Source organism: Neofelis nebulosa, chromosome 10 (genome assembly GCF_028018385.1).
Source record: "Neofelis nebulosa isolate mNeoNeb1 chromosome 10, mNeoNeb1.pri, whole genome shotgun sequence".
Lineage (NCBI taxonomy): Eukaryota > Metazoa > Chordata > Mammalia > Carnivora > Felidae > Neofelis > Neofelis nebulosa.
The window spans coordinates 85,773,356-85,794,131 of NC_080791.1; the positions used below are offsets into that span (position 1 = coordinate 85,773,356).

At 34.7% G+C, this 20,776-nt stretch overlaps 1 protein-coding gene across 7 annotated transcripts in view; it reads right to left on the reverse strand.

The window, feature by feature from the left end:
- The window catches only part of IMMP1L (inner mitochondrial membrane peptidase subunit 1), an 83,512-nt gene that overhangs the window by 7,725 nt on the left and 55,011 nt on the right, over nucleotides 1–20,776 (reverse strand). For all 7 annotated transcript variants that reach the window (XM_058688544.1, XM_058688545.1, XM_058688550.1 and 4 more), the window contains 3 exons: nucleotides 19,334–19,467; nucleotides 17,658–17,746; nucleotides 13,338–13,464 (listed from right to left, as the gene is read on the reverse strand). In XM_058688544.1, the coding sequence (XP_058544527.1) occupies nucleotides 13,338–13,464; nucleotides 17,658–17,746; nucleotides 19,334–19,438 (321 nt within the window). In that variant the 5' untranslated portion in view covers nucleotides 19,439–19,467. The remainder of the gene's footprint in view (nucleotides 1–13,337; nucleotides 13,465–17,657; nucleotides 17,747–19,333; nucleotides 19,468–20,776) is intronic.

Genomic DNA, 20,776 nt, shown 5'->3' on the forward strand with positions numbered 1-20,776 from the left:
ACTGGAAGCTGTGGGTCACCTGCTGCTTCCCAGCACCATGACAGTATCCTACTGCACATCAGCCCAGGAAAATATCGAAATTCAAAATTTGAAGTTCAGTTTCTACTGAATATGTATTGCTTTTGTAGCACAATAAAGTAAAAATAAAACTTAAGTGAAACCATAATAAATCAGGGGCCATCTGTGTGCATATACATATACACACACACACACACACACACACATATGTATCTTAATATGCCTCGTCCCTTCAGTGATACTTGTACTTTTTGAAAACAGAACACTGTCCATCACAATGCAGGTTAGGATGAGCTCTGTTCAATTATTTATTATTTTTTTTGCCTTTGATAGTATAGAGAGGGACTGAACTTCCAATCTATATAGAAGGTTCTGTTTCTTTCTATAGTACAAATAAATGATTGCAATTCGCACTACTGTTACCAGATCTCTGGATAACTAAAATATTAGCCTAGCTAAGAACTCATTTATTTAAATAAACATAAAGTACAACACATTTTTGGTATGGGTCCAAAACTTAAAACTTGACCTTTCTGGTATAGACTGAGGCAAGAAACAGAACAAAAATTTTCTAACCCAAAAAACACAGTTATTATCTGTGGGATAACCTACTGTTTATCACTAAATTGGATATTCAAACCAGTTAAGAGAAAAAAATCCTATAGCAATATTATAATAAAATATTAATAGATAAAATGGTAGTTTAAAATGTATTTTAAAAAGAGCTATTATAACTTTGCAACTAAAGTAGTAAGGACTCCAATAAACTCATTTATAATAAATGTTTGCAAATTACCAAAAATGGAAATCCCTAATTCCATCCATGCCTTTGTTCATTACTTCTCATAACCAAAACTGTAAGTGGTTAGATTACTTTTCCTGTTCATACCTTTGTAAATCTGCCATACCAACTTGAATGAATTTGTGAAGCTGAGTAAGAATATATGAACATGTTTACAATGAATACCACATAGAAATTTTTACTTGGGCTCTAATCTGAATTTTCCCAGGGCTAACTTTTAAAGCATTGAAAGAACCCTTAGAACATTCTTGTTTTTCCTTTCTACGTCAGAGGTTTACTTCCTGATGTATGATAAAACCTAATCTCAGGGCTGGACAAAAGAATCAAGCCTCTAGTTCTTAGCTATACTTACTGAGGTCTAGTTAAGTGCCTCCTTTATAGTACAAGCAACAAATGTAATTGCCTCATGGCCCGCGGGTGTCCATTTAACAAAAGAGGCTTTGTGAACCAACCCACAGGTGTTACTTTTCTGGATTCAAGTGAAATCTGATGCAAGAGTCCACAATATCAAATAACACATTTACTAAATAGCAATCAAACTCATTTATTTCAGCAAAAAATATCTAATTAAGAAAAAGTTCCAACTGAAGAATATTTGTATGTCTGGCCTTTCAAAAGTTTCAAGAAACAGAAAACCCTAATAATAGATTCATTGTTAATTAACGCTTTTTGGCGGGATATTTTATAATCTACAGGCAACAAAGGTAGGGTATGCACTGGCCTGCTACTACTCAAACCTCAGTAAGCTTTCTAAAATGACTATAAATGAAAACAGTAGTTATTAAAGAAACAAACAAAAATCATAAAGGCAAGGGAAGGGACAAAGTTTTAGGAATCCTTTTTTGACATCAATTTTTCCTTTTCCTGAATTATAAAGGAAAAGGAGAGGTACACACATTTTATGAAAGCAGTCAGATAAAGCCTTATTTCTTTTTGGCAAAAGTAAATGGGGTAATACATCAGTTAACACTCTAATCTTAAGAGTATGTAATTTTCCACATATATTTTCAAGATTTTGTTTTGGGTCTCCTGGAATGATAAATGTGAAATATAAAAATGTATAATTTCCCTACCCTGGAAAAAAGCCCATATGATGAATGTACATTTCATGTCACATGTCATTTCACTCTAACAATTAATGCCAAAAAATTGTTTTTTATGTTACTATCTTCCAGTTAAGCAGGATCAAGTCAAATTACTATATACCATTATGTGGCTAATGCATATTCTGCTTAATCATGACTTATATAACCAAAACATAGCCATCGTAAGATGCTGCGCATACAAGCTACTAGGGAGAATATTGGGAAATGAAATAATTATATAGTTCTAAAAGAACTTCATAAAACCCAGTATTAGTATGATTCATGCAAAAGCAAAATTAGAAACATCATCAATAATTATTGGAGTTTATGCTCCCTATAACACCAACAAAAGCTATAAACAAAGATATGTATGTCAGAAAGTGAAGCACTGAATCCTCTAGGAGGCCATCAAGTAGAAGAGCTTTTGATAACACAAGGCAGAGAAAACATGATTAATTTTAATTTCAAAAAATGGGAGTCTCAACTGCCAGTTATGAGTATCTCTGAAAGCCAAACTCAGAAACAGTTTCACAAACATTCTATTTTCATGGACATTCTCCTTGGCACAACTTCTTGCCCACGTTTGTCTACCTGGAGTCCTGATGGTGGTACTCCCAAATGCTAGATGCCTGACAAAGGGATTAACATTTGTAAGGACCAGGCATGAAACAGTTAACACACTGATTATTTCAGTGGGTACTATTTCCGGGCAGTTCTGCTTCTTTTTCTCCCCATTTAAATGCTCACTTATTACTCTTCTATCTGCATCATTCATGGGGGCTGTTATTGTTCTTCCCTACTTAAAAATGTGCCACGTTGGGTTCATTAGCCAATTATCACCAAAGAGGAATTTCACAGAAGTTCCAATAGGCTATAGCTCCAGGTTGGAGTAATGATGGGGGATGCTTATTGAGCATCTGCTTGCTGAATAGGTTTAGAGCTTAATCTAAGACTTGACTTGCTCATTCTCATAGCTATTGCAAGCTAAGCTCCGCAAGTACTTAATACCTCCATCCAGCCTGAAGAGGAATTTCTGATGGGCTGTCTCAGCACAGTGGTTAAAAGATACAGTCTACAGAACAAGAGTCCTGAGTTCAAAATGTAGCTCTGCCACTTACTAGGTTAAGTACCTTAGGCAGGTTATTTAAAACTCTTCTATATAAGTGAGACTAATAAATACCTTACAGAAATACTTCAGAGAACCAAATGAAACAATACATAAGGCTCCTGGCACCCAGTTAGCACTCACTAATTCTTAGCTACTGTGTTTATCAGCTGCCCCACCTGCTGGTATCAATGGTGTCTGATGGGCTTTCTTTGTTCCTAGTTTCCTGAACAGTTTACCCAGTTCTCTGCAAAGTGAAATTCAGTTTTTAAGATCAAATCTCCCAAATGTAGTTAAGACTACCATTTTTATGTTTTCAACAGGCATCTTAAGCAATGTTTATTAAATATCAAATGCTTAGGCTCTTCCTTGTGAAGCTTTCACTTCTTTGCAACTGTATACCAACCAGTCAGAAGTTACACAGTGGGGGAAGGTGTTGGGACTAAAGCCAACAAACATGCCTTTTCCATCCAAGTACTAACCTGGCCTGACCCTGCTTAGCTTCTGAGATCAGACAACAAATATGCCTTGCCATCCTAGCCATCTAGTATTAATGTCCCAATCCTATAGTATTGTTTTTCTAGGACAATAGATTAGTTTCTCTTCTTTTTTGTTCTATTTGTAAAATAATGTTACCTGTTTTGCTTTTGGATTAGTACTTAAAAGAAGCATCTCAATTCTCATTTCAAGACTATCTCTGTAGCTTCATTTTAATACACCCTACTGTACACTCTGGTTCTCATATTCCAAAAGATGAGCCTAACTTAATGAAACACAGGTATTTCAGAGGGTAGTAGAATGGAGTGGTATGTAAATAATGAACTTTCTCATTCTCTGAGAAAAGTCTAAACAGTTGGCAAATCAGATATATACATACTGTGCAAAGCATGTACTATTATGTTTCCACCAAAATTTTTATTCCTGGGACTTCAAATAATTCTTCCCAAAGTCAAAACTCATCCCTATATGGATTTACTCCTATAGATGAATGAATAGAGCTTTTTTCCATTTTCTATGGCTCCCATACATAAGTACTTCATATAGAGACTGGCTAAGAAATCTGATTCAACAGCTGAAATGGTATAAGAAATAGAAAATCTGGGGTAGAAAAGAGTCCATACTCCAAAGAAAAATAATTACAATGAAATATGTAGATCTTGTTGTATTTGATGTTACCAATGCCTTAAAAAAACACACAAAAGGCATTATGTTACATGTTTTTCTTGACAGATAGATAATTCTTCCATTTGTGTTTTATTCATCAAAACCACAACTCTAATGCACCATACCTTGGAAGGTACTTAAAATGAAACCTAGCTTTGTGAATACAAAATTCCAAGTTAATCTAGTGGACAACAGATGACATTTTTTGTAACGATGTAGTAAGGTACAAAGAGGAGAATAGCTGGAGATCTTTAAAAAGTAAGATTTATCTCTGAGGGCTGAGAGCACCAAAACATTGTTTTAACTAAGAGATCATGAGAATACACTGTGGACATTTAGGAGGGAATTGTATAATACCCAAATGTCATTCTAGGAAAGCACTTGGGTTTTTTCCCCCACTTATAATAATTTAGCTGCCACTGTATTCATTTAAAATAAAGTCTCTCTTAGGCTTATTAGACAGGCTATATCTTCTCTCCATTTCCCAAATTAACATGTCCCCCCAGAATCTCCTAATGTACCATCTACCCTCATTGCTAAAACCAGAAATCTGGCTCCATTTTAAGCCCTTCAGTTCCATTTCTTCCAGCATCCAATCCAGTCTAGATATTTCCTTACTCTTTCTCCAAACTTTGTACTGCTTTCCATTCTTAATGTTATTATCTTAATTATGTCTTACAGCCTATTAACTGGTCTCTCAGCCTCCAGTCTTTCCTACTCCAAACTTTCCTCTATTAATCTATACTAATATCGGAGTGACTTTTTATTTTTTCCAAGAATTTAATAATATTGGGTTTTTTTACACAAGAAGTAAACTTTAAAGTTTTTATTTTAAGGGTGATTTTAAAAAAACTATCTGATCATGTTATTTCCCTGTTTGAGACACAAGGAACTGAATGCTGTTTACCTTTTCATTTCTTTTCACTACCCACCCCTCCCCACTATATGTCCCAGACAGGAGAACTTACTTTTTGGCAGATGCCCAAAGCACAATGATATACTCTCCCTTCTAGACCTTATGAATATGCTGCTTGCTTTGGTCAACTCGTACTGATTCTTTAGAATTTTAACTCAAGCTTTACTCCCCTGCCTGTCTGGAAAAATCCTATCGATCCCAGTCTAAATAAATATCGTCTTGTGCCTTATCATAGCACCCTGTATATAATTCTATTTCATCACATTGTAATTCCTTGTCTGCTCTTCCAATCTGGCTATAAACTTCTAGAGCTATACTGTCCATTTTGGTATCCGCTAGTAACACATGTGGCCTTTTAATTTTACAAATTATATAAAATTCGAATTCAGTTCCTCAGACACACTAGCTATGTGTCCTGTGCTCAGCACAGGTAGCCTAGTGGCTACCATACTGGACAGTGCAGATCTAGAATATTCCCACTTTGCAGAAAGGTCTATTGCACAGCACTGAAGGCAGAGACTTAATCTACTTTAACATAGTTCTGGCCCTCAAGTAAGTGCTCAATAGCACTTAGTTATGGAATTAATACAAGTAAAAGGAAATTTGCGAAGTTAATGTCTGGCAAATTTTGCCTGCCACTATGGCTTGCTGAGGACCACTTACGTCTTCTCTACCAACCCACCTCCCCAACTCCCAAGGCCAGTGCTTCTAGCTGCTCTGGAGCACAGCCTCATTAAAGAAGATGCCTAAATGCTGGGATTGGTTTGCGGTTAGGTACTACATTTGCATCTAGGGTTAGAAATCCATATTGGTCCATGACCCTACACCTGCTTTGACTTTCTTTTCATAGGTAAGTCAGGTCAAATTCATGTTTCTTCAGATGACAAAAAGACTCTCTAATCCTTCCTGATTTAGAGATTCATACACACAGTGTACAGGAAGTAGATCAGAATCTTAAGTTGCAGCTTACAATTTTAAATTGCTCACCCTACAGTTTTAACTGTTAAGGAGACAAATCTCTCTATTGGCACTTCAGGTGTGTTTAGTGGGGATGCAGGCACTAGCTGTGTCAAACTAAATGATTCCTACGCTATCTTCCAACAGTTAGGAAAATTCTAATGGAAGAGGAAAGCATTCATATATGTAGGTTAGCAGTACAATGGCTTATAATGCCAACAGTTTAACTTACAATTTTCAACTGTCTTATAACATGCATACCTACTTTTACATGTTATTCCTCTTTTCCAATTCGAATTTTAGGCAGATGATACTTTAGTAGAGTGAGAATGCTTTTATGGACTAACATTAAGTGAGTCACTGAAACCCACAGAATTTTAATTACCTAAAGTGGGAACATAAGAACTTCATTTAGACGCTTATTTCAAAAGACATTTCAACATATTCCACCTCGTCAACAGCAGCTTTCCAGCAGAGCACTGTATCAGATTAGGAGGCCACATGACACTCGGAATATACTCTCTACCATTAGAGATACAGTCTGCTTCAGGTGCTGACGCTGAACAGCAGCATTACAATTTCAGTCTTCTTAATTTCTTTCTCCCAATTCCTTTTAGGCAACCTTAAAGTAGAAAGGTCTCATATAACTTTCAGATAAACATACATAAATATTTCCATTTTACTGAATTGCATAACTGCCTCCCTCGATTCACATCAATGGCAGTGATTTTCCAACTCTGAGTGGTTAAAATATATTTAGGTGAGCAAAACACAGTTTCAAGAAGACTTGTTACTCTTTCAGCACAAATGCTGATCTTCATATGTATATGAATATATATTCAAACATATATAAGATAAAATACATTTCTACAAAATAAAATTCTATAAACTACATCTTACTGTTAAAATAAGATTAAATTATTCTGAAAATGTCCAGAGAACCCATCAGAAAATGCTTAAGTTGTGGAGGCCTCAAAGATGGTTATTTAATGTTAATATCAGAAGAAAAACGCCTCAGAATTGTAAACAATAAGTCAAATTTATCTTCAGAATTGTGTTAGCTATAGGATGAAAAAGTCACGTCATCTCCGCAGTGAACTTCACTTTAGCAAAAGAGTAAACATATTTCCTCCACATCAGCTGCAATCAAGGCATTAGCAGTATGCCACGATTGATTATCCGGGGACCCGTTGCTGAGAAATGGATGTGTAGCACAGGTTTTTATCACTATAGTCTGCAAAAAGCAAGTCTCTTGCTTAGATATCCTAGTTGTAATAAGTGACATTATTAGGTAGTTCTTCTAGTTAAATGACATAAGGATTTAGTGTATCAGCAGCTTATAATAAACAAGCCCTTTCAATCTGATGATTCCTTTCCCTCCACATAAGTACTTTTTGTGTTTATAATACAAGTGGTAATAGAAGACCATATGGTTGTGACTTTTAGCTAAAGTAAATGACATTTAAACAAACAGAAAAACAGCATTAAGATATTCAAGGATTTGAACTATGACCTAAATACACAGTACACAGTAAGGGGCTATTAGTGTTAACTTTATACAGTGACCATTTTCTAACACTGTCCAAATAGTGAGTTTTTCAGTTTGCTGATCAGTTTTTCAGAAATATTTTCCAATACACTATAAAACAGCTTTATCACTGGCATATTACCCCATTTACAACTTCTCCTTTTAAAAACAGTATCCCACCAATATATCCTGAGAACATTTAATCAGTTCTTTCTGAAATATAAAATTGTTTTTTATTGCTTACATCTCTCTCAATAACAATAATGATGTTGTTATTAACATATACATAATTTTTTTTAAAGGCAAGAAATACTACATTCCTTAGTCACCTAACAGACTACTGTTTGGTAAACATTTCACCTTTTGTGTATAACACTGGGATCTGTGGTAGCAAGAACGAAAAAGTTTTAAATAGCCTTATATTTTGATAGGTTAATAATAGATTAAAACATAATTTTTCTAATAAGTATAGATATGTTTGCTTTAACAAAAATAAAAGATTGTGATGCTCTAATTACAGGAATATACTGAAATCCCCATAATCACAGATCTATTAATATGTCCATTTAATACAGTGGCTGCTATGGTTGAGAAACTATAAAGTTTTAATTACATGAAAGATTTAAAAATGATTCATAATATAGTGAACAGCCAATGCAAAGCAGAAGTTTACACTTAAAGCAACAATTTACCAATTACAGGTAACAACTTTACCCATCGTTAATCTGCCAACCAGTAAAAGGATCAAAAGAACAGAATACTTATATAGTAGTTAATACGTGCAAAAAGCACACGAATTTCTACTGAAATGTAGAAAACTGTCGTGACCATACGGCCTAATTAGCAGGCACTGCACATTGCTAGGGCAATTTAGTCTTTACCTAATGAAACTACCACAGCATTTCTGGGGCAACAAACCTTCTCTTAGAAGGTCCAGGGTACCTCATCTACCATTCCTTTAGAAGACTTAGTCTAGACCACATTCAGAGTATTCCACACCAATAAGTCAATTCAGAGCCAGGTGAATTTTTAGTTTGCTTAATAAAAGGGCTGAAAAATGTCACTGATTCCAAAAGTAAGTCACTTGGGGAAAGAAACATTTAATCCGCACTCTGCTGTCCTGCTACAAAGTAACAAGGACATCCTAATATTTTCTACAACTTTCATCTGGAATCATGGAAGGTGGTCAGGTAGCCTGTGGACCTAGCTTAGCTTTCAAAACATCTATGAAGACTACAATAACCACAGATTGCCAGTTTCTCGGTATTATATGGTTTACTGAGCTACAGGAACACCTACCTTACCTGAAAAATAGTAACAACATGCACTTAGGAGCAAGTTTGCAGCAGAAACTAAAGGAAATTGAGGAGTAGAACAGAAATTAGAAGAAAACATGGTTGGACCCTAAACATATACACATTTGTCCACCCTTCAAGTATTTTTAAAGTACCTACCAGATGTTCTATCAAAGTTCATGTGCTAGGAAATCAGCTGTGGTCAAAACAAATCTTTGCCATGAAAAACCTTATATTCTAAAGCAAGAGTCAGCAAACTTCTTCTGTAAAGGGCAGATAGTAAACAGCCTAAGCTTTGCGGGCCATATCGTCTCTGTTACAACTACTCAACTCTGCTCTTGCAGTGAAAGCAGCCACAAACAATATGTAGACAAATGAGAGTGCCTGTATTCTAATTAGACCTTTAACCACAAGTACAGGCAGCAGGAAGAATGATCTTACAGGGTCTCCAGGATATTGTAAGGCCTAGACTTTTCTTATGAGTGAAATGTGAGGTCACTTGGGTCTTTGAGGAAAAGACTAACATTATTACACTTAACAAGCACCATTATTAAAAAGGATCATTTCAGAGTCTGTGTAGAGAATAATCAGTGATGGTGTAGGGAGGCAAGAAAATGGGAAAGGTAAAAGCAGAAAGCAGTCTGAAGTTATTCCAAGAAAACAAGATATGAATTTGTCTTACACCCCAATGGTAGCAGCATTTGCTAAATGCTTCTACTTCCAACTAAATTATTTTTGGCAAATTAGTGGCTTTTAACTTCAAACTCAGGAATTCCTGTAGTATGGAAAGGCAAGTTATTCAAGATGTTTGAGCTGAGTATAATATGTTTCTTTTCAAAGTCACAAATTAAGCTCATATCCTAGTAGCCAATGCTCAGCCCATAACCCAAGAAAAGCATTTTTGGCCTCAACACCACTGAAATGAGCAAAACCCACTCCAACAGTACCTGATAGGGACTGCTCAGTTTCCAAAAGCTTAATGCAAAAAATAAATCATGGTTTGTAAGTGTTGCTGCCACATGGACTTTTAGAACTCTGGAATGAAAAAAATGATTCCACATCACTTAACCAATGATCTGTTTATATTCGTTTTTGCCAACTTACGAACAATGCTATTTCTTTCATATGCTAAACTCTAAGTTGTAGGTTCCAAATGACAATTTTGGTGTTTTGCTTTCTGAAGCACCTACTTAGGAGAATTTTTTTTTTTTTTTGCCTGGAATTCACAACATATTTAATATTCATCATCTTTACCAAGCAACTCAATCAAGATCTGAATAGCAATGTCTTCATCATAAACAACGATTTTTCTAAGAGGTTACATAGGTAAGGGAAAGAAACCCATCTCATAATATACAGCACCAGTGTGCCATAGAGATAGCTGAAAAAGGAACACTCTAGAGGGGGAGATCCTGCAAAGGTCTGGATATCTCTTCAGAGTGCTCCAAACTTGGATGGATTTTTGTTATAAATCACCTTGATTAATGGAACACATTTGCTAAAGTGGTTCTGTAATAACTATACAATTCTACTTGCTTGAAAAGCCCAGCTTAGAAAAACTGGTGGAGGCAGGGAAGCCTTCAAAAAAATCAGTGGCGGGGGCGTCTGGGTGGCTCAGTCAGTTAAGCATCCGGCTTCAGCTCCAGTCATGATCTCACAGTCTGTGAGTTCGAGCCCCGCGATGGGCTCTGTGCTGACCGCTCGGAGCCTGGAGCCTGCTTCGGATTCTGTGTCTCACACTTGCACTCTGTCTCTCAAAAATAAATAACCATTAAAAAAAAAAAAAAAAGATTTAAAAAAAAAAAAAATCAGTGACTTCTCTTTCAGGACCAATATTGCCCCTGATCAAAAATAGTCCCCTTTCTTTTTTAAAAAAAAATATTGAAGACAAATACATTTAAGGGAAGTACAATTTGATGAGATAAGAGTATAATAATAATCAGTAGAAGATATTTTGGGAGAAGTAGTAGTAGCATGGTAAGGAGTACAATTTTGGATGCAGCCAGGGGATGTGTTTGAATTCCAACTGTCTCTCACTATTTGAAACTGGGCAATCTATTTAACCTCCCTGTTGTCCAGTTTTCTCATCTGTCAAATACTACTACTACCTATCTTATTGGGTTGCTGTTTGGTTGATTAAATAAATTAAGCCTTATAAAGAGTTTCAACAGTATCTGGTACAGAGTAAATACATAATAAGTGTTAGCTAATAGTACTACAATTATGTCTGTCACTTATAAATGTCAAACCAAAGTGAACAAAATATACCTAGAACAATATGGCAGCGTCCTCTAATTTATCGATTCATAGACAATAAAAATTCGATGAATGTATTTCCTTATACAGAATATTCAAAAAATTTACATCTTACAGTGCTCTGATTATTTGCTCAGATTACTTAGCAAAGATCTAATCCCCTGATGTTCTTCCTCTAATAACTCTTAAGAAGAAAACACCAACAATTGTATGATGTTTAAGTACACAGAGAGAAGATGCCATCATGTATATGTTTTGTTCTTCTGTCTACTGGCAAAATTATTTCTGGTCTCAAGTATATGCTTGTTGCTAAAACAACTTAAAGGTGACTAGAATGTTTATGAAATGTTAACACTCATATGAAGATGAAACATTATGCAAAATTCTGACATTTTTAAATGAAGTATAAAAGGATACCAAGTCCATGATGAAGGCCATAGAAAAAAATAGGTTATCTGATAATACACTATAATCTTCAACATTATTATCACTATCAGCTAACAATTACTAGTATGTTTAGCATTGTGGTAATAAACATCAAAAACATTTGCACTGCTGAATCATAGTGCATTATGGGTGGTACATAAATAATAGATTTAATAATCTACTGATCAAACTTACAAGGCAATCAAAGGCTATTATAGTTAAAAATAAATACACAATGACCAAGACAATTTAACTCTTAATTATTTTTTTATATTGGGAATGAAGATAGTTAACAGTAAAGTTAGTCAACAGCTGTAACAGCTACATCAATAATTTGAGGGTGACACAGAGTATTTTTAAGAAAGTAAAAAATTAAGTTATAACACTAAAGTAAGAAAAGCACATGTTCAGTAAAGAAAAGACCACCCTCCCCTGCCATAAGCTCTGTCACAGCAGCTGGGTGATTGGTGAGAGGAGCTAACATTACACCTGCTCCTCACTCTTCCATTCTGCTGCTCTTGCTCTCTTTTTCTAACTGGATAATCAAGTTGATTAGACTAAGGCATATACAATTTCTATTCTAAAAATTTAAATCAGATTTAAAAAGACTAAACTACAGACTTTGATTTTACCAGATTTGCCACTAACAAGTCAGTGGAAAAATTTTCTAAGCCAGGATCCTAGATGCGATTTAGCTGGCATTTCTCCTTTGTCTTCTCCAATCGATGACAATTCTTGTCTTTCATGACTTTGACATTTATATATATATATATATATATATATATTTTTTTTTTTTTTTTAAACGTCTATTTATTTATTTTTGAGGGAGAGAGACAGAGCATGAGCAGGGGAGGGGCAGAGAGAAAGGGAGACACAGAATCTGAAGCAGGCTCCAGGCTCTGAGCTGTCAGCATAGAGCCCAATGCGGGCTTCAACCCACGAACCATGAGATCATGACCTGAGCCAAAGTCGGATGCTTAACCGACTGAGCCACCCAGGTGTCCCATGACTTTGACATTTTTTAAGAGTATTAGTCAGTTATGTTGCAGAATGACACTCAGGGTTTGTCTGATGCTTTTTCATGATTAGGCAGAGGTTACACTTTCTTCTGCAAAAATATCACAAAAGTGATGCGCCCTTCTCAGTGCTTCACTTCAGGAACTACATTATGTTGATATGTCCTTTTATTGGTAAAGTTAACCTTGATCACTCAATTAAGTGGTGCCTTCCAGTTTCCCCTCTACGAGCTACTATTTGTCCCTTTGTAATAAATGTCTTGAAGGAGATACTTTGAGACTATGCAAATAAGTTATTTTTCTCAAACTTTTGCCCAATATTTTAACATTCATTGGTCTATCATGCCTGCAACAATTATTATTGAGGTATTTACGTAGGGCTTTAAAGGGAACTAAAATATATAAAATATAATGGCCAAGTTGTTCTTAATACATATATTTTTTAAAATGTTTGCTTATTTTTGAGAGAGAGTGCAAGTGGGGGAGGGACAGAGAGAGAGGGGTACAGAGGAACCGGAGGTGGCTCTTTGCTGACAGCAAAGAGCCCAATGCAGGGCTTGAACCCACGAACCATGAGATCATGATCTGAGCCAAAGTCAGATGTTCAACCAACTGAGCCACCCAGGCGTCCCTTGATACAAACATATTTAAATTCTACTGAATGCAGCATTTTAACTTATACTCAAAATATGAAAAAAAAGTTATTTTCTTTTGTCAGTGTGTTCAGTTAATGCTAATCAATGAATAACATAATTAAAATGTTACTTACATAACTATGGCTTTTAAAGAAATCTGATGGACTATTGGTGAGGATTTTGTCTCCTTCCAAACCAATTACTCTTTTACAAATGTTTGATTTTGGATCACTTGGGCTTTTTGCAATCACAATGTCACCTCTGAGGGGAAAAAAAAAGTCAAAGAAAGGTCAGTGTTATTTATTAAGCATAAACACATGGACGGACCCTTACAACTTAAATCCAACACTGTTTATCCTATCACATACTGACCCTCTCATACATTTACCAGCTTTGTGATTGTTTTATGGGTCAGAATACAACAAGAGTAGTGGAAGCTATTAGAAGATTTTAAAATTTCTGGTAATTCCGTAAGAATTACCTTCTTGCACTGTACCTACTATATATTACTTCCATATCCAAATTTTTAGAACCAAAACTATGTAAAAGCAATTCCACATAAGTATCACCAAATTAACTACGTTAATTTTACTGGCCAGTCAGTAGTATTGACTCTAGAGCACATAAAAATATAGAAATAGCAGAAATATTTCCCTAGAGCTCAAAGAACTGAGGAATTACAATATATATAAACAACCCAGATAATTTACAGTATAGTCAGACTTATTTTTGAGGGATAATATCAGAAGATACAACCAAATAAAATGCTAAAACCTGCCCAAACACATACTACAAAAAATAAATTGGAGTACCAAACATATATAACCAATATGGGTATGATTACTTATCAAAGGCACGATTCATGGAAGAAATAACAATATATATGTGTTAGAAAAATAAGAAAGATCTTTAAAAGTGGAAATGAAGGAGACAAAATGGAGGAAGGAGACAAAATAAGGTTAACACCCCAACCAAACAGAACACAATTCTCTTTCTGTAAAAAATTAGTAGTAAGTGAATTCTGTTGACTAACCCACATATTTGAAAGGATTTAATATATTTACTTATTGTTTGTACACAGTTGCGGAAATAATTTGATGTTAGTTATAATAAAAGGTGCACATATCAAAACAGTAAAAGCTATAAAAATAAAGGGAAGATGATAGTCAAATGAGAAACCTAGTTATTGTTATATACATAAGTATTAATATGAGTTCTAAACTTTTTGGTAGCCAAGTCAAAAATGAAATTCTGATTAATTACACTGGAATCATTAGCTAACAAAAATAAAGTTTAGTTTGGGAGGTAAGACAAAATTGTCTTAAATAACCAAATCAAAGAGGAATGAATATACAGGAAGGATTCTTATGTAAGGTTATAAAAGACGCCTTCTTCATCAGAAATTTTACAGTAATAGTATTCACTGGAACAATAATTTCTTGGAGTTGAAAGCTATTAAAATACTAAATTCTAGAGGCGCCTGGATGGCTCAATCAGTCAAGCATCCAACTCCTGATTTCAGCTCAGGTCATAATCCCAGGGTCACAAGATTGAGCCTTGCGTCAGGCCCCACGCTGAGTATGGAGCCTGCTTAAGATTCTTTATCTCTCCCCACCCTTGTACTCTCTCTCTCTCAAAAAATAAATAAAAATAAAACATTAAATTCTATAATTTGCAGGTAATATAAGGCTGCCCTTTCTCTGAAATGGGAAAAACTAGTCTCTTTTCAACCAACTGGAACCATACCAATGGAACTTTCAGATGAATAAGTTTGCAAAGATTGTAACATACTAAACAAAGTTGATTTTGGCTAGCTTTGGGGAAATAAGATGTTTTCTGTGGATGTTTTATTCAGTTTACGTTTTAAAAAAAATAATCAATATGACCCTTAAATTCTGTACTTGAATGGCAACAAAAATCATAATTCAGTCAAGGTGTTTTTACAGAAACCAATATTAATGCAGATTATACTTTTGGTGGTCTAACTATAGAGCTTACAAAATAATTTTTCCTTGGATTCTCAACTCTTTCAAATAGGATGTTTAAAGGAACTTAATAGAAGTAAGGTTTAAATTTTCCTTTCACATTTATAGTTATAAACATCCTGATTAACCTACTAAATTGTAAGCTTTTGAAAAAGACCAATATTTTATTCATCTTAACATTCTCTATAATATACTGCATATGTTATAAGTTAGGTGCTCATTAACTATTTGGTGAAAGAATAAATAGTAATAAGAGACTGTGATTATTATAAACATGAGTGTTCTGTGCATTTAACTGAAAAGAGATTCATGTGCTTTAAATACTAGTTATGCAGACTTTTATTTTGCCTAAACGGATGGCTATTCTAGCTTTAGAAACAGGCAGCTAGCTGAAGGATCTCTTGCCAAGTGTCCGAGATTCCTCTAAAATCTCAGAGTTCTGTGCTGTAGGTAAAAGGAATACTCAGAAGAGTGATATTTTTAAAGTTGAAGTTACCAACCAACTCCCTTGGTTGTAAAAGTTATTTGGTATATCTCATATAAATGCCAGATTCTGAGCTGCCCTTTAACCTAATGGGCCTCTTGAATGAATACAATACAAAATGAAACCTCCAAAGAATCTTAATTAACTTACTGAATGTAGTTATTTGTATTACCCATCTGAATGCAAAGAGTATCTATTAAAAAAAAGATAATATTGAGCTATTCATTCAAAATCTATTTAGCCAACAAGGGGGCGCCTGGGTGGCGCAGTCGGTTAAGCGTCCGACTTCAGCCAGGTCACGATCTCGCGGTCCGTGAGTTCGAGCCCCGCGTCGGGCTCTGGGCTGATGGCCCAGAGCCTGGAGCCTGTTTCCGATTCTGTGTCTCCCTCTCTCTCTGCTCCTCCCCCGTTCATGCTCTGTCTCTCTCTCTCTGTCTCAAAAATAAATAAACGTTAAAAAAAAAAAAAAATTAAAAAAAAAAAAATCTATTTAGCCAACAAGTTCAGCTTCTTGTTAAAGATGCTCAAGGACTAGGAGAGTAAAATCATCTCATTAGCATGGAAAACAGCAGTTTATCTTCATGCTACAGTGATGCTAGGTCTCTAATTAATCCAAAGACTGTATGAAGTGCTTTGGATATAAGGTAAAAAGGAAGAAAGCTAGAACACAACCCCTGTAATGCAAGTCTTATTTTATAATCCCATATCTATCAATTTGGTATCTTAAAGTTGTTATGAGTAAAAGATGTGAAGGAGAATTTAACCTAGACACCATAGTATAGAGCTTGACCAAGAGATAACTTCAAGTTCTGTACAGAATCTAAGATGGTAAAAGATCAGTAAATGTAAAGAATACTTTTACACTTACTCTTGATGATTTTTCAGTAATGTGAAACAGACTATAGAAAAGGCCAATAATGAAAGAGGAGTGCTTAAACCTTCTTATGCCATAAGCTAAATAACAACTCAAATGAGTCAAATTTGTAGTTTATGGAGAAGAAAAGCTAGTATTTATTTTTTAATAATTGTGAAAAAATAATGAACCCAAAATTTTAGGGAATCAGAGAAGTGCCCTTAGAAAATACATTAAATTACTGGGGGCACCTGGGTAGCTCAGTCAGTTGAGCGTCCAACTTTGGGTCAGGTCATGATCTCATGGTTCATGAGTTCAAGCCCCGTGTTGGCCTCTGTGCTGACAGCTCAGAGCCTGGAGCCCGCTTTACATTCTGTGTTTCCCTCTCTCTCTCTGCCCCTCCCCACTTGCGCTCTCTTTCTCTCTCTCTCTCTCTCTCAAAAATAAAAATTAAAAAGAAAAAAGAAAATACATTAAATTACTAATACCTGACATTCATTCAGAAGGAATAATACGTAGTTAAGCAGAATAAACAGTATCATAGGACTGGAAACACCACTCAGAATAGGGTTTTTAAAAATTTAGTGGGAAATAGTATTTGTCAAGGAGTTTTTCAACCTAATTAACTAGGAAACTCATACTAGATGAGATTCCTGGTTCCCAGGTATATACAGTGCTATAGTCGAAGAATCATCAAGTGCTCATCATAAGCTATGAAGAATAAAACAGTCATCAAAAGAAATTCAGGATTATTTCAAATATTTAAAAAGCAATCATTGGTTTGTATATGTAATGTAGCTCCTAAGTCCCTAGGTTCTTCACTCAAAACACTGTAGGGCCCTCTCTCCCCCCAAAAAAGTAAAGTGGGCTTGACTGTACATTATAAAATGGGCTGCTATTCTATTTTAGCCTCTAATGCAAGGAACAGTGACCCAGAAGACTGCATGTTTACAGAAACTATTAAATTTCTCAAACTGAGAGAAAATATTTGAATCAAAATTTTAACTAGATGGTCATTAATTTGGTTATTTACAGAAGAGTTTTTAAAAATAAAGTTAAGAAACTGCAGAAAAGACACAATGTGAATGCATATTTTCACCATAACTTTAATGTATCTATGACAGAAATTTACCTTTGGATACCATAGAAATGTCGACTAAGATTTTCTGCAAAGACAACATCTGAATTTTGGATTGTAGGCTCCATTGATGGTCCAGAACACTGAAAAGAGAGGTAATTTTTTAATTTGAATGGAAACCCTTTTTTATATAACATAAATCATCTGAGCAGGCTTATAAGAAAGAAATTCAAACAAATGTTCTTCAAGCTTGGCTGATGATTCATAAGTTGGCACCTCCCAGGTAAGTTCAACTCTACAGAGTGGCCACCAAGTCTGGAAACACAGGTAAGTATATTAAAAATGGCTGAGTGAGAAAACATTATAACACGTGAATAACATGTTTCCAAATTTTGACCATCCTGTATAATGTAAGCTCCATGAGGTCCGGGACCTTATCACTCACATTCCTAAGCTATATAATCAACACCAAAAACATGCTTTGGCATAAAGCTGATAGTCAATAAATATTTGTTGAATAAATGATTTATTTGCTTTCTTGTTATTATCAAATACCCAGTGCCTATGATGGTAATTTATTAAGTAGTATCATACTATTCTCAAAACGTTCATGCCTTGAGTTCTCTTCTAAGAGAATAGCTTACTCATTTGATGAGGCTGCAATTTGTATTTTCTACTGAAAAATAGTGGCATGATGAGATGCACTTTAAAGATGGTCTATTAGTATGAGTTAAAACAATAATCTTCATGTATACCTGAGAACGGTAATAAAGGATCACTGCCACTTAAAATATCTAAATACACCAGTCTCCATTGACTTCACTTATGCGTAGATGAAACTTTTTACTCTAAACTTCTTACCGAGGCAGAAATGACAAAGAACAAAATGAAAGTTTATATATGCTATCTCTGTAGCCCACTGGAAGTACCAATGTAAATTTAAAAAATCAAAGAGGGGACTTCTAGTTAAATATGTTTATTTGCATTTCTCCAACTAAACTTGAGGTTGTAGGACTGTGAATCTGTTAAAACAACATACCACCAACAAAACCCACTCACTGGACATTCAATTCATTCCTTCATTTATATGACAAAAGATTAGTACATTAACAGTTGGTAGATTTATGATGCAATATTAAGAAAAGGCATTGGTGGGGGGGTAGCCTTAATATTTTAATATTGACACAGGCAGAATAATCATTTATTTTAATGACAGTTAAGCACAAATGGTTAAGGACAGGAGTTTTGAAAAGTGGAGAATCTGTCTTGCAATTCCAAATCTACTTATTAACTATGGAACTTGGAGCAAGTTACTTAAGCTTACTGAGCCTCAGTTTTTTCTTATGTATGATGGATTTCTATCTAATAAGTATCTCACAGAGTAGAAAAGATTAAATGAGTTAGTAAATATAAAACCTCAAACATCACTGGAACACAGTAAGTAGCATTCAATAAATGATGAAAACTATTATTATTAGATTATTAGTAGGGCCCCTCTCAGAAACAGAATACAGAACCTTATTTGAAGTAATGTTACTTAATTTTATATTAGTGCCAATTCCAACATTCTCTTACAACCCCAAATTTGGAAAGATTTTATGCTTTAATAGTCCCATTTTATTAAATAACTTCCATTAAATAACTTCCATTAAAATAAAGAAAAAACACATTTTCCTTCATTAGAAAAGTATATATTTAAAATTATTATTTTCTTGTATGTAAAAACTTACCATGACAACACCACCAACATATTCAAAAGCACAATGAGCTATACAGCCATACTGGATAGTATAGCCAACAAGTCGAAAGGTTTTTCCCAGAACACCACGAAGCATAGTTCTATGCAGACTCTGCCACCATTGGCCTGATGGTAAATTTCAAAAAGTTTCATGATCAATACTACTTAAAAACACTTAAGAAATAGTTCTATTGTAAAATATTTACAATCAGTCAGAATGTAGTAAATACCTAATACAGTTTGGTGCAGAAAAGCAAGAGCTTATTTTCATTTGTCCTAATGCTATTTTAAATGACAAATTATGACACTTAATATTTTTATTGCTGGACAGAGATTATATTCAAATAATATCACTGGTTTATATATGAATTCGATAACTAGTAGACTCTAAATTTGTCTCCTTTCATGCTTTGTTTCTTTTCTTGGTGTTAAGATAGATACCTAAGAAAAAATATTAACTCTTTCAAAGTACTAATAACATTTTCCATATTGTTACCTGCTACACTGTATCAGCTCTTGCCTAGCAGGATATAAAAGAGAAAGCACTAGAATAGGTATATGGAAATACAAGTATCACACTGATATTTTCACTAACTTGTGTGATCTTCAATGACTTATTTAACCACTCTGGGCCTGGAAATAATAATAACTCATAGGACAGTTCTGAGAATTGAATTCAATAACATGCCAAAGTGCTTTGTAAATTATAAAGTTATATTCAGTTGTCAGCTATTAACTACTGATACAATGATCACATGAATACTATGAAACAACATAAAGACCATATATTTTTTTAAGCTACAAAAAAATTTTTTTAATGTTTATTTTTGAGAGAAAGAGAGAGAGAGACAGCGTGCAAGCAAAGGAGAGGCAGAGAGAGAGGGAGACACAGAATCTGAAGCAAACACCAGGCTCTGAGTTCTCAGCACAGAGCCCGACACAAGGCTCAAACTCACAAACCATGAGATCATGACCTGAGCTGAAATCAGACCCAACTGAATGAGCCACCAAGGCATCCCAAAGCTACAAAAATTTAAAAATATTATCCACCTAAAATATTCTTAGTATTTTTCCCTTCCTTTCTATTTACCTATTACAACTATTTCTTAACTAATGGCCTATGGTTTAGGCCTAGGCTACAATCATTGTTCTCAGATTAAATTTACTAAAACACATCAATAATATATAAGTAACATTTGCTCAATACTTACTACATGTCACACTTTACAAATTAACCTCTGTAGATATTATCATCATCATCACTTTATAGATAAAAAAAGGGAGCCTAAGTGTAGAGAACTTATATACTCAACATCACAAAGATGGAAAATGATAGAGTTAAGAACTTAATTATGTTACACTGACTCCTGTATTACTCTCCTGCTCCCATAACATCAATGGCTCTCTATCAGATGAAATACAGATTACTTAGACT